Source organism: Drosophila miranda (genome assembly GCF_003369915.1).
Source record: "Drosophila miranda strain MSH22 chromosome Y unlocalized genomic scaffold, D.miranda_PacBio2.1 Contig_Y1_pilon, whole genome shotgun sequence".
Taxonomy (NCBI): Eukaryota; Metazoa; Arthropoda; class Insecta; order Diptera; family Drosophilidae; genus Drosophila; species Drosophila miranda.
The window spans coordinates 24,382,599-24,396,604 of NW_022881603.1; the positions used below are offsets into that span (position 1 = coordinate 24,382,599).

General features: G+C 45.5%; 1 protein-coding gene across 1 annotated transcript; it reads right to left on the reverse strand.

Annotated features, from left to right (window-relative positions):
* Window positions 1–7,225: 7,225 nt before the first annotated feature.
* On the reverse strand, window positions 7,226–13,103 carry LOC108160967 (gamma-1-syntrophin). The gene is made up of 9 exons (XM_017295266.2): window positions 12,711–13,103; window positions 9,786–9,850; window positions 9,577–9,726; window positions 9,230–9,515; window positions 8,821–9,170; window positions 8,603–8,761; window positions 8,322–8,546; window positions 8,059–8,262; window positions 7,226–8,003 (listed from the first exon to the last, which is right to left on the reverse strand). The coding sequence occupies exons 2-9, from the start codon at window positions 9,843–9,845 to the stop codon at window positions 7,893–7,895; spliced, it is 1,545 nt and encodes a 514-aa protein (XP_017150755.2). The 5' UTR covers window positions 9,846–9,850; window positions 12,711–13,103; the 3' UTR covers window positions 7,226–7,892.
* Window positions 13,104–14,006: the final 903 nt, after the last annotated feature.

Sequence of the window (14,006 nt, forward strand, 5' to 3'; positions counted from 1 at the left end):
ATGCATGTATGTTTGTATGATGTATAATGGGTATTCCATACAGCACTATTCAAGCCTTTGCATTAAAAATATATGTGTACGATTAGTTGTGGATAAGAGATATCTGGATCTCCCTAGTAAGAGTTATTGATATTGACGGTAATTTGCGGTGTAATGCGGATTACGTATGTTGGTCGGGTTTGTTTTACATAAGTTATGGGATAATGTGCACCTATTTTGATATTGTTTAATTTTGCTGTTCTTTACGTTGATACTTCAGTTATGACATAGTTTGTGTGGATGATATAGATCGGATTCTAACCCAGTTGAGCTAAGCATATGTATGTACAATAAATACTTTTGATTCTGATTATTAAGACTCGACTGTGGTCTTGATCGGATATATATATATATATATATTTGCGGTATACATACATACAATACATAGTATCTATTCTGTTGCATCGATTACACGTATGTATATGCATAAGCAACGTATAGTTCCATTACAATCTTCCCGCAGAAAGACACTTTCTGAATTGACAAATGCGCTAAGTGAGTGTCGGATGGATTCACTTAGCTGGCTTTTGAATAGATGTACTCGTAATCGTATTCGTATTCGTATTTGTATTCGTATAACAGTTATAAAATCTACATATGTAATTCGTATTACTGTCTGTGCATTGAGATTTGTTCGGTGGATGTTATATATTGTATATTATACATATATTGTATACATATATATTATGATATCTGCTATTACTTATTGTTTTGTAGAAAATAACACTCAATCAATTGTTAAAGCATTGGTTTGTTTTTCGAAAATTAAATTTGTATTTAGAGCGCACAAAAAATTGAATTTCTTTCGATTTCGATTCAATTTCTTTAGAATTTTTGAAAAGTATTTCTAGAGATACATACATATCAATTACGGAATAAAGCCTTTGTGGAGATAATGTTTTTTATCCCCAATCGGCCGACTAATTATTTCGAATTAAACAAAACTCGGCGCAGAAATAAAATTACGATATGTTCTTTAATGCGTGACATCCAAATTGCAAGTGTGGCTTGCCTGCCCTTTACATTGCCGCTCCGATCGCTAAGCGCAGCTTCGCTCGGCCGACGTCGGTAGGCAGACGCAAAGCGGAGATAGCGAAGAGCGAGCTGGCAGAGAGCGTTTAGCAGGGCAAGCAAGCGCAGAGCTTTAACAAACAAATGAGTGACATAGACATAAGTAACAAACAAAATAAGCGGCTGAGGGCCAAGAATTAGGTGCTATTTGGCAAGCAGCTAATCGGCTGGGTTCTGCTCCGAACATTCACCCCCCGTTGGAAGGCAAAGGCTTTCAACAGATCCATCCTGAAGGGGCAGAACCGCTATTTTTCCAACGGCCCTCTTGAAAAGGCCTTTTTGAGTGCGGATGACGGCTACTCTGATGGTTCCATCTTTTCCTGGGATGACGCTCTCAATGCGGCCAAGCGGCCACCTTAATGGTGGCAGCGTTTCCTCCTTGATCATGACGAGCGCTCCTAGCTTGATGTTTGGAGACGATGACCGCCACTTGCTCCGCTCCTGAAGAATCGAAAGATACGCCGTGCTCCATTTTCTCCAAAACGCCTGCTTCATTTGACACAGCCGCTGCCATCGACTAAGTAGGTTGACCCGGAGATGCGCCACATCTGGCTCGTCGAATGCAGCTTTCGGGGCTCCATTGAGAAAGTGGTTTGGCGTGAGCACATCTAGATCATCGGGACTTTCTGTAATTGCATAAAGCGGACGGGAATTTAACAAAGCAGAGATTTCACAAGCCAAGGTCTGAATTTCATCAAGAGTAAAAATGTAGGTCCCGACGATGCGATGAAAATGATATTTAGCTGCTTTAACAGCCGCCTCCCACAAACCCCCAAAATGAGGTGAGCGAGGGGGGATGAATTTCCAGTCGATTCCACTAGAAACGCAGAGATGTGACACAGCCGACGTATGAGGATCGCTGAGGAACATTTGCCGAAGCTCCAAAAGCTCATTTTTTGCTCCTACAAAATTTGTAGCGTTGTCTGACCAGATGATTCGAGGTTTGGGACGTAGACTTATAAAACGCCTTAATGCTGCCAGAAAGGATTCTGTAGATAGATCCCGAACGACTTCCAAATGAGTTGCTTTGGTGCTAAAGCATACGAAGACAGCGATGTAACATTTGATAGGAGGCCTGCTTCTGACTTCCGACTTGTGATAAAAGGGTCCGCAAAAATCAACGCCCGTTGTGTGGAATGCTGGATTAGTCCTTACGCGATCCGCAGGCAAGTTTCCCATGATATGTTCCCTCAGCACTGGCTTCAAACGAAAGCATCTAACACATTTGCGAATGATTCCCGCAACATATTTGCGTCCGCCAATAGGCCAGAATTTTTGCCGAAGCAGTCCGAGCAATCCTTGAGTTCCTGCGTGGAGAAACCTTTCGTGAAAGAAGATAATAATAGAGACAGTGACAGGATGTCCCTTAGGAAGCAGGATCGGGTGCTTCGCGTCGTAGTCCAATTCGGCATTTTGGAGGCGGCCTCCAACACGCAGCAATCCAAAGCTATCCAGAAATGGATTCAGTGAGGCCATCGTGCTTTTTGGGGGTAGGGCCTGTTTGCTGGCGAGGGCCCTTATCTCTTCCGAAAATTGTTGCTGCTGTATTGCCCTTATGAGCAAATGCGTACCATTTTTGATGTCGATTACGGTAAGTTGACCCTTCGACCGCGCTATGCCTTTGTCCTTGAGAATGTAGAATCGATATATGTAAGCAAAGACGCGCTGCATGGATCCGAATGAGCTTTGAAATTTGCAATCGTACGATACATCCCTTTCGTTTGAAACAACCAATGCTGCATGACGACGTTCTGGTACATCGGTCGGCAATTGCAAGCCTGCAGGCCACTCTGAGCTCTCAAGACGCAAGAATGGTGGTCCAGAGATCCAAAGGCTGCTATCCATTAGTTCAGCGGGCGTGGCTCCACGTGATATGATGTCGGCAGGATTCAACTTTGTGGGCACGTGATGCCAAGTCATTCCAGCGGTGAGCTCCTGAATCCGCTGAACTCGATTAGAAACAAATATATTAAAATTCAATGGTGATTCTCGAATCCAGGCAAGGGCTATGGACGAATCCGACCAGCAATGTATTTGGCATGGAGCTGATAATCCCTTAACTATGGTGGACACTAGTTCGGCTAATACGAGGGCAGCGGACAGCTCAAGCTTGGGGATAGTCATACTTTTCAAGGGCGCGACTCTGGATTTAGAGCATAAGAGATGACTTTGCACAATGCCAAGAGCTTCCGAACGCATGTATACACAGGCGCCATATGCTGCTTGGCTCGCATCACAAAACGCGTGCATTTCTAATCTGGCTTGCTGCCGAAGCACGTAACGTGGAAACTTAAAGTTTTTAACCATCGACAACTGCGAAGTCAGCTCAATCCAAGTCGTATGTAGATCCTGGGGCAGGCTTTCGTCCCAATTCAATTTTAGGCTTTCGTTCCATAGCGACTGCATAAATATTTTAGCTTTTGTGATGATGGGAGAGATGAGCCCTAGAGGATCGTAGAACCTAGCTAGTGTAGACAGGACCGAACGCTTCGATATTGGGCCTGCAGCGGTTCCGACGTGAGCGAAGCTAAACAGAAGATTGTCCGTGGTGGGATCCCAAACTAGACCAAGCGCCTTGGTTACTTCAGTCCCGTCATGAAAGGTAAGGAACTTTTCGCGATCCGCCTCCGATACGCCTTCCAAAGCAGCGGGTTCATTGGAACACCATTTACGTATGGGAAAACATCCTTTCGAAAGTAGCTCCTTTACCTGCTGACGAATTTTGATGACAGAATCAATGCTGCCCCTCCAGATATGAGATCATCGACATAGAAATCTCTTCGAACAACATCAGCGCCAAGCGGAAAACGCAACTCTTCATCATTTGCCAATTGATGCATAGCACGAATTGCTAAGAAAGCGGCAGGTTTGGTTCCGTAAGTAACAGTCTCCAACTTGAACACCTGAATCTCCTCCTTCGGGTCATTGCGCCATAGGATGCACTGCACGTGCGTATCGGGATGGGAAACGCGTACACAGCGGTACATTTTGCAGATATCGCCACACAAGGCGACTTTAAAAAAGCGGAAACGAAGCAGAGTTATCAGAATTTTAGGTTGGATGGTGGGTCCAGCCATAAGCGCATCATTCAGTGATACTCCAGACGCTGTTTTGGCAGATCCATCGAACACTACGCGTAATTTGGTGGTTGTACTATCCTGCTTGTGGACGCAATGGTGAGGCAAGAAGTACTGCGGGAGGTCTGACTGCCGCGAAGCTGGCGACATGTGTCCTAAATCACGATACTCCTGAAGAAACTCCATATATTTTTCCTTAAGCTGTGCATTTTTTGCTAGCTTCCTCTCCAAATTGAGAAATCTACGTAGCGCCTGCTGATACGATTCTCCTAATTCCTCTAGACTGAATTTGGTTGGCAAACGCACGGAGTAAGCTCCGGACTCTAGGCGAATGCAGTTTGTGACGAAATGCTGTTCGCAATGAACATCTTCCTCCGAAATTGATGAGGGCGAATAATCTCCATCGACTTCCCAAAACCGCCTTACAATATCGCACAAATTAGTCTCGCAAGCGGAGATGACAGGGGGATCTTCAACGGCTGCTAGCGCCGCACGGGCTTTCTCAGAGTTTTTAATACTTCCTGACACTATCCAGCCAAGTTTCGTCTTCTGCAATGTTGGCAATTGGTCTGACAGTCGAATCTGTCCAACGCACATTAATTCGAAAAACAAACCAGCACCTATCAACAGATCGACACGCTGGGGCTTGGCGAAATTAGGATCAGCTAGTTTTAGGTTATTTGGCATTGGCCAATCCTTTGCGTCTAGGCCGAAGTTAGGCTGCATTCCTGTGATTGAGGCAGTGATAATTGCAGAGAGGAAACCGCGATAGCTTTCGTCTTGAGATTGCAGGACGATGTCCACAGCCTTGCTGGATGGTAGAATTGACTCTCCAATACCGGCGATTTTAACGTGAGACGGGTGAGGATCTAACTGCAGCTGATTGGCGAGTCTCGATGTTATAAAGTTAACCTGAGAAGCGGAATCTAAAATGGCACGACATGGAATAAGCGATCCAAAACGGCCCCTGACATATACGATTGCAGTAGCTAGCAGCACGTTTTGGCTAGGCAGAGATTTTTGACTCGAGGGGGAGGGCTAATATATTTGCTTGCTACTAGGGCACTTGCAGGATCATGCTGGGTCGATTCCGTGCTCGGCGACGGCAACTCAGCGTCAGCGCCCGACTGCATGTGGAGCAGTGTGTGATGCTTGGCTTGGCAATTTCTACATGCCCCTGACTTGCAGCGTTGTAATGAATGGCCTTTGTTGAGGCAGTTTAGACATAAATGGCGCTTCTTCACCTCCTTGTATCGAGAAAAAACAGGGAGATCTATAAATGCCTGGCATCGGGATATGTAGTGATCGGAGGATTTGCAATACTTGCATGTTGAGCTATTATGATCGTTAATGGAGGTGATTAGGGTGCTAGGTTTACTTTCTCCCACCTGCTGGCTAGGAATTGTTACCATAGCCGATCCCAAATTTTCCAGCATCCGACATCTTGCTTCCAAGAATGAGGCCATGCTTGACCACCGAGGCAATCCTGACGTCGGCAAGTTCTCTTCCCATTTCTCCTTGGTCTTGTGGTCCAATTTCGTGCCTATGATGAAGATCAGCAACCCATCGGAAATCTCCTGCGGGGTCGCCAAGGTCTGAAGTGCACGCAAGTGCGAATTGATTTTATCGCTGAGCGCGCGCAAGCCGATAGCCGAGCCCTTCTCCACCCCTTGCAGCCCGAAAATAGCCTTGACGTGTGCCTGAAAATGTAACAGTTTATTATCGAATCGCAACATTAGTAAATTCAACGCCTTGTCGTAATTCTCCTCAGAAAGTTCCAAGGAACGAATCGTATCCAGCGCAGCACCATCTAGACATCCACGAAGATATTGGAATTTTTCGATGATTGGTATACGATGGTCTTTGTGCACCATTGTCGAAAACATCGCGTGGAATTCTGGCCAATCCATGTAGCTCCCACTGAATCGCGGAAGCTGCAACTCGGGCATTCGAGAACGGCCTGTACTATTATAGGCGAACAACGACGAATTCCCCTCGAGAGTATGCCGAGCCGTTGAATTGGCAACATTTACCGTGCGAGCAGCCATCAACTCCCGCGACAGCCTGGACCTAACCTTGACATAAACATTCGAAAAGTCTAGCCGGGCATCATGGGCTAACTGCAGGAAATCCAGCCTTTCAAGGCTCGTTTGAGCGGCATCGAAATCCGCATTCATTCGCTCGATCTGCTCTAAGCGAGCTTGAAGTTCTGCCTCATCTAACTCGGCAAGCTCTCCCTTGGTGAGAAAGCGATCCATGGCCTTTAGTTGGCGCGCGATGGACTCGGCCTTGTGCTTGTAGAAATCTACATCACTCGGCATTGCTGCGTTCGCGACATTGGTAGGCTCAGGTGCTGCCATGTTGAGGTTTTAAAAGAGTCACTCAGCACGACCGAAAAAGACACCCTGTATACGTATAAGCGTGGGAACCGAAAGCAAAGGGATTACAGCTAATGCCTTTAGCTGTGCGGCTGTGCGAGCTGTCCGATTCCGCTTTGTACTCCGCTTGTGTGTATTAGTGAGTTCGCTGCACTGCCTACCGCACTGCACTGACCGAATTGTCGCGACAGAGAGATTAATAGCCAGCAATGCGTGTATGTAGGTGTATGTAAGTGTGTTTTAGCACCGAATTGTGCTTAACCGCCGAAAATTTGCTAGGGCTAGCGAATGTCGATCGCGAATGATTATTAATTGACACTGCAACTCAGAGATCACGTCGGGGTCACCAAATTTTATGTGGAGATAATGTTTTTTATCCCCAATCGGCCGACTAATTATTTCGAATTAAACAAAACTCGGCGCAGAAATAAAATTACGATATGTTCTTTAATGCGTGACATCCAAATTGCAAGTGTGGCTTGCCTGCCCTTTACATTTCCGCTCCGATCGCTAAGCGCAGCTTCGCTCGGCCGACGTCGGTAGGCAGACGCAAAGCGGAGATAGCGAAGAGCGAGCTGGCAGAGAGCGTTTAGCAGGGCAAGCAAGCGCAGAGCTTTAACAAACAAATGAGAGACATAGACATAAGTAACAAACAAAATAAGCGGCTGAGGGCCAAGAATTAGGTGCTATTTGGCAAGCAGCTAATCGGCTGGGTTCTGCTCCGAACAGCCTTTGAGGCTGTATTGAGAACCTTCTTTAAAGAAAGAAGGTGACGCGAGGGTTTCTGAATTGCGCAAAAAGTTTAAATGCATGTTATTGCAAAGGTTCCTATCTATCATAGCATAATTATCTAAGAACCTGCGCCACCTTCCCCTTCACCCCATTCCAAGCTCGAATCCAGGTGTTTGGCTTCCTTTCATATCTCCAAGATTCTGACAATCTCTGGGTGACTTATTAGGTAATTAATTCAACTATAAAGGCTAGATATAGAAACAATCGCTGGTAAATAATATCAACTTCTATTCAATTGTCAAGTATGAAGTCTACGTAATAGGAAAAATGCCTAAAGTAATTGCCTTATGTATGCTTAAAAGTTACTGTAATGCACCAAGAGATTTCACTTTCAGTTTTATCAGCGCTATAAGTACGAGTATATCCATAATCATATCAATATCCAATCAACACCTTTACGCGTACTTGTTTATAAGAAGTACAGTCCGACATTGTGTATATGATACTTAGTCCAACACTCATATTCGAATCATTTGCTATGCACTTTACGAATATATATCCTTGTGAATTATCTTTTGTTCCTTGATTAAGCATTTTAGGTCTGCTGAATTGAGCTCAAGAATGCCGGATCCACTGAATCCACTTTGGCTGTGAGGAACGCATGCATGCAGAAAAGCAGACTCTGCAGGACTTGACACTCCAACTCCTGTGAAAGATCCGGATAAGATGTATTCGAATGTGATACAAGATTAGACTCTTACCTTGGTTTCGATTGCTCGACTATCGTGATCCTGAAAGTGAAGCTTCAACTTGGACTTGCCATCGTCACTGGAGCCCCTCAATTGGGAGAACTTGTAGTGCCAGACCACAGCGGGTTCGGCGCCCTCGGTGAGAGAGAATCCGGCCTGCCAGTCCAGGGTTAGTCCGCCGCTCTTTCCATGATGCGACACCGCAAAGGTCTTACGCTAAAGTAGAGATTAAAGATATGGCTAATGGAAACTAGAGAATTCTGGGGTATACGTACACCCAATTTGATAACACTGGTCAGGATGGCCGCATTCCAGCTGTTCTCAATGCGCAGCAACTCCTGGCGGGTCTCCACGCTCAGATACCGAAGCTCGTGACCCGAACTCTGCAGTAGAAAGCAGTGCTGGCGACTGTCTACGGTCTCGGACTCCTTGACAATGCGAAACATGGTCTGATACACCTTGTAGACCACCAAAGCCTTAGTGATCCCAGCCACATTCAACTGGAATTCGGGGAGCGTTAACATATATAATGATATAAGGTATAGTAGGTACTCACTGGTGGGGCTTCGAACAGCATCACTTCGGTGCCCTTCAGCAATAAAAATCTGGGCTTATAGCTCTGCCAGGATATATTGTTGTTGATGACGCCCTCGTTCACCCACCCCATGTACTCGATGCGCTCTCCCACCGCAAAGTTTCGATTGTACAGCTTCATCTGTAGATTGGAGGCAAAGTTTGGAGTAGGCTTATTGGGGGGTTTCTAGCGCCACTCACCTGTAGATGCGTTAGGCCTACCACATTGTCGGTGATCAACTTGAGCCATTGACTGAGGATGGCCAATTCATCGCCGTGAATGACCCCCGTGGTGATCCCGTTGAGGCCACGCACTTCGAAGGCATTGGGTCGCAGTTTGTCGGTTCCGTAAATGTATCTCGTTACGTAGGCCATCATCAGGGGTACTGCCACAACATCAGTCCAGCGCTTCTCCGGTTCGGAGCAAATGGACATGGGACGACTGCAGCTGCGGCTGATTGTTCCACTGTTGACGGATGATTTGTAGCCCTCGTCTGCCTTCAGTTCGGCACAGGTGGCATCGTTGTCAGAGTCAGGTGTATCTTTGGTTACTTAATAAATAGATTACACTTTTAGTATAGATCTTAACAGATCAGTTCTTTCGACTTACATTGCTTCTGTAGAAAGGGCGTTGCGGCTCGATAGTGCTTCACTGTTAGGACGACAATATCCCCGGCATTTCTCAATATATTGATAGCATCGTCATGCGGACAGGCCGTGATATATTCCCCGTTCACCTTGATGATGGCATCGCCCACGAACAGCTGGCCCGTGATGGCCGCCGCCTGATCCTTGTAGATCCGCGATATCAATATCGGTAGCTTGTGCTCCGCTCCTCCTTTTATGCTCAGGCCTAGGCCACTCTGCTTCTGGCGCGTAATCTGGACCATTCGTTCCTGTACATATGAAATCGATAGTGTTTAGTCCTATTCTTTCCATGGCTGCCTGTCATCTCACCTTTGATTCCATGGGCGGTCCATTCGGATGGCAACTGCTTGGCGTTACGATTTCTAGCTTTTGGAGCGAAAGCAGCTCCATTGTGAGGTTAAGACGAAGTGGTTCCGGTCTGCTTTTGCCATCGCTGACATGGACCATGCCAGTACGTACCTATGAGGAATTTATATATGTCAATAAATGGATCTTAACGGGTAATAGCTTTGGCATACCTTAAGGTTTTGATCGAGCTTTTCTTCTATTGGCGTAGCCATTGTGTCAGAGAGCTTCATATTTTCTAAAGTAAATCAAAGCAAAGAAAATTAAATAAACTGGTGAGTCTTTCGTTTGAGAAGCACACAAGAATAAAAAAAACGAGGTGGAACGTTGTGAGCTGCTGCGGACACCGCAACTCTACAGTTATACCCGATACTAAGTCAGTATGGCTCTCTCCGGCAGACGCCGCTAATATTGAACGACACGACAAAGAGTGCGTGCGAGAGAGACAGAAAATCAGTCTGAGCGTGACGTCGGGGGTTGCGTAGCCACTGCAAATAGATTTGTTCCTTTTGGCTACAAAAATTATCCGATCTGATCCAGATTCAGCAATCTAATAGATATGGTCATTATCTATGATTCTGCGTTTTTAGTTTTCTCGAATGTGCAATATTGTGGATGCAACAGATTTTCGTCTTTTGTGGGGGCGGAAGGGGGTGGGGCGAAATTCTGAGATATACGTTTTGTAGTGAGATCTAACAGAAGTGCGGATATCAAATTTGGTTACTCTAGCCTTAATAGTCTCTGAGATTTGTGGATGCCCCAGATTTTCGTCCTTTGCGGGGGCGGAAGGGGGTGTGGCGAAATTTGGACACGAAACAGTCAAGGTCCGATATCACAGGAGTGTGGATAGCAAATTTGGTTGCTCTGGCTCTTATAGGTTCTGAGATCCTTGAACTCATATTTTGCAATTGGCAAAACCGACTATGAAACCTGTGTGTTAGAGAGAGACAGAGCGAGAAAGAATGAAATTGTTTTCTTGATTCTGGCTATAACAATTATACGATCTGGTTGAGATTTTACACTCTAGAACATATAGTCATCCTATACGATTCTGCGTTTTTGGTTTTATCGTATCTTTAAAAATGTAGATGCCACAGATTTTCGTCCCTTGTGTGGGCGGAAGTGGGCGGGGCGAAGTTTTGAAATATTTTTGTAGCAGTGACATATCACAGAAGTCTGGATCCAAAACATCGTTGCTCTAGCTCTTATAGTCTTTGAGCACTAGGCGCTGAAGGGGACGGACGGACGGACGGACGGACAGACGGACGGACGGACAGACTTACAGACAGACAGGGCTCAATCGACTCGGCTATTGATGCTGATCAAGAATATATATACTTTATGGGGTCGGAAACGATTCCTTCTGGACGTTACACACATCCACTTTTACAACAAATCTAATATACCCCAATACTCATTTTGAGTATCGGGTATAAAAACAGCTTCCTTCTCAGAAATGTATATTATTGCGAAGCGAAATGAAAGCCCAGACCAAAGGACGGGTCATGGGTCAGTAAATTGGCAAAGCTGGCATCAAAAAGCTTGTCTACGTAGAGCTATGATGGTTATTATTAGATATGATAGCCAACAACAGACGGCCAATCAACATGCCCCAGTAAGCAGGCGATTCTTGCTGTTGAGTGGCCATGGCAATGGGGGTTGCACGAAGTGTAATCAAATTGTTGGCTCTTTATCGATTGGACATCCACATGCAACCGAAACATTTCAATGCCTCTTAAATTACACTGCCACCACTCTACACCACATATGAATGTAGACTGATAGTTCAAGGTGAACAATGCAATTGCGTTAATTAAATTACACTTGCAATTAGAATCAATTAGGCGCAGTCAACCCCCCCTCTCCACCCCTCCCCACCCCGCAGTACTGGGAAATCTCTCTCGGCAAGAAATGATCCCAAGACAGATATTCAATAGAAATACCCACCTATGAACAGAAATAGTACAATGTATATTTGGGGAAAGCATTGGGCCAGCATATGTTTTCCATTAGAAGTGGAACAAAAATATGCAACCGGAAAACCATGATATGAGTGAAAACACATTGAAGTGGGCCCCCCGCCTGCTGCTGCTGAGTGCCGAAGTGTGGCCACAGCTGTTCGTCAGGAATGGGAAACCGAAATAGGTATTGCGGATAACCAACCACTTGTGCTCCGCAAATAGGGATTGTGGGCGAGGGTGGCTGCCCAAGACATGTACAGATGGTTTGATTTGAACTTCAATGATTTCTAAGGAGCAATACCCATCAATCCATGTGCAGCGGATTGATTTCATTTACAATGATTGGGGTAGATACGGTCCGTATCTTGTTAAGAGTTAAAGCAATGATAGAGATGCTTTTCGTTTGACGTTGATTATTGCTAAGACTTCCAGAAATAATTCAATTCTTAGGCAGCTGTCGAGAGATGATTCCATGAGAACGCAAGTATTATACATATATACTCTTTAAGGTCTCAAATCAATCCATGTGCATCATGCGCTTCATGTCAAGTGTCATGGTATTGAATAAATTGTCAGACAGCAGACCTACATGAACTCACAGTCGCTTCCCCAATCCCCACACATATGTATACCCGTTTGTCCGGGGCTACCTTTGAATATGGCTAATTTACGTGTGTGCCTCGGCATGCGTGCTTGCAAACCGTAAAACAGCAAAGTTGGGCACAAAAAAGAGGGACTCCGAGAGAGCGAGAGACAGAGAGAGAGAGAGAGAGAGAGAGAGAAAGAGTTATGTCCTTTTCGAACCAAACAAGCGAAACAGCTGTGCTTTGAAAAGAGCAGCAGGGGGCGAAACCTTTCGGGCGCTGTTTGCCTGAAGTTTCAGCGATTGAACTTTTTGCAGCAGCAGCAGTAACAGAAACACACGCACATGAACCTACACACAGACACATGCATACATATGTACTATACGAGTGTGTGATGTACATATATATTCGATACTTTTCGCCAGAGGGAAAATGTTCATTATTATTTAATGTTTGCTAAACATTTTCCCAGCCCGCCCTCAATCGAGCTAGCGTCGTTCGGGGTCCCAAGGGATTAGGACCTCTGTATATTGACAGAAGTAGTTACACTTACATATATCTATTTATTTATCGTTGTTGATGTTGTTGTTGTTGTTTGTGGTTGCTGTTGGATTTGGCGTGGCTAAATCGTTTTTATATCAAATGCAGCTTGTACACACGCGTTCCGAGAAATCGCGTTTTGAATTGGGTCACATTTTCGTTGAAGTTGCACAAGTCTCGCACTGTGCGATTCAATTCTGATGTTTGATTTCTAGACGTGGCCTGGCCGCACGATTTGTCCAAATCGGAACTCATAAAAGTATGCTAAATTTCCGTTGTTTGTCACAGTTTTGCCCACTTCACCAGAAATGTATATGCACGGGGTGTGCGGGTGGGGGGAGTACGTGGGTCGCCGCTGCCCTCCTGCGTTCGAAAGCAAAACCTCCCAAATGCTGTACGGTAGCGAACTGAGAGCACGGCACGACTCCGCTATAAACATGTTGAAAGCGGGACGGAACTTTCTCTCGTCCCCACCAGCTCCAAAGCACAGAAGCTTTGTGCAGCCTTGTGCAGCCCCCCATAAGTTGCTCGGTCGCGTCCGAGAGTTTCACCATTGGGGTAGGTAAGAATTCGAAATTTCGATATAGAAAGGAAAGCTTAATGAAAAGAGCTTTCTGGCAAAGGTCGGAATTATGGTAGGTGGCGCAGTCGTGGAATTAATTGGTTAGTTCTATCAAAAAACCCCGCATTTAATGGTGGCGACACTATATTGTAAGTACTATAATGTTCGATTATTGTAATACCATGATACCCATCAAAAATGTTTGAAATACGAGGTATATATTTCGAGAGAGGCCTCAAAGAGAATTTCCGATGAGCCTTGGAATAGAAAACCCTATCAACAAATCAGGGATTACCGTTATCTCCATTTAAACACTGTTGCAGAGTTCATTTCTTCTTCAGATGTTTTGCAAACAGGAAATCCCCTGCCCTACATTTTTGGCAAACAGTTTGGATCACTTGTGAGGAACCGCGGTTCCCACAGGCCGAATTCGACCAAAGCATAGCCGGATAAAGGCGGTGGGACGGTCGGATAAAGGCTGATGGCTGGCTGGATAAGGCTGTAACGAACTTGGCAGGTGTCGGGGAGTGAGAGCAGGGCACGCAGATATTCCCGGCTAGGAGGCTCGTCGGCTAGTTGGGGTGGTGATCTTGCCCTCCTCTCACTTAATGCCTATTCTCATTATTACAAGGTTATAATCTGTGCGTGCTACGACGAGAGTTAATTTGGACCTAAAATTCGACTGAACACATAATTGGCTCTTTCTTCGACCTGTCCCCGAACGCTTTTCCTCGCCTCAGATCTCGT

Bases quoted from the DNA above. Each gene is read 5' to 3' on its own strand.
- LOC108160967 (XM_017295266.2), bottom strand. From the start codon at position 9,845: ATGAAGCTCTCTGACACAATGGCTACGCCAATAGAAGAAAAGCTCGAT. The intron at 8,762-8,820 runs GTGAGTGGCGCT...TCCAATCTACAG, and splicing joins TAGGCCTAACGCATCTACAG to ATGAAGCTGTACAATCGAAA. The intron at 8,263-8,321 runs GTACGTATACCC...TCTCTACTTTAG, and splicing joins CCAGTGTTATCAAATTGGGT to CGTAAGACCTTTGCGGTGTC.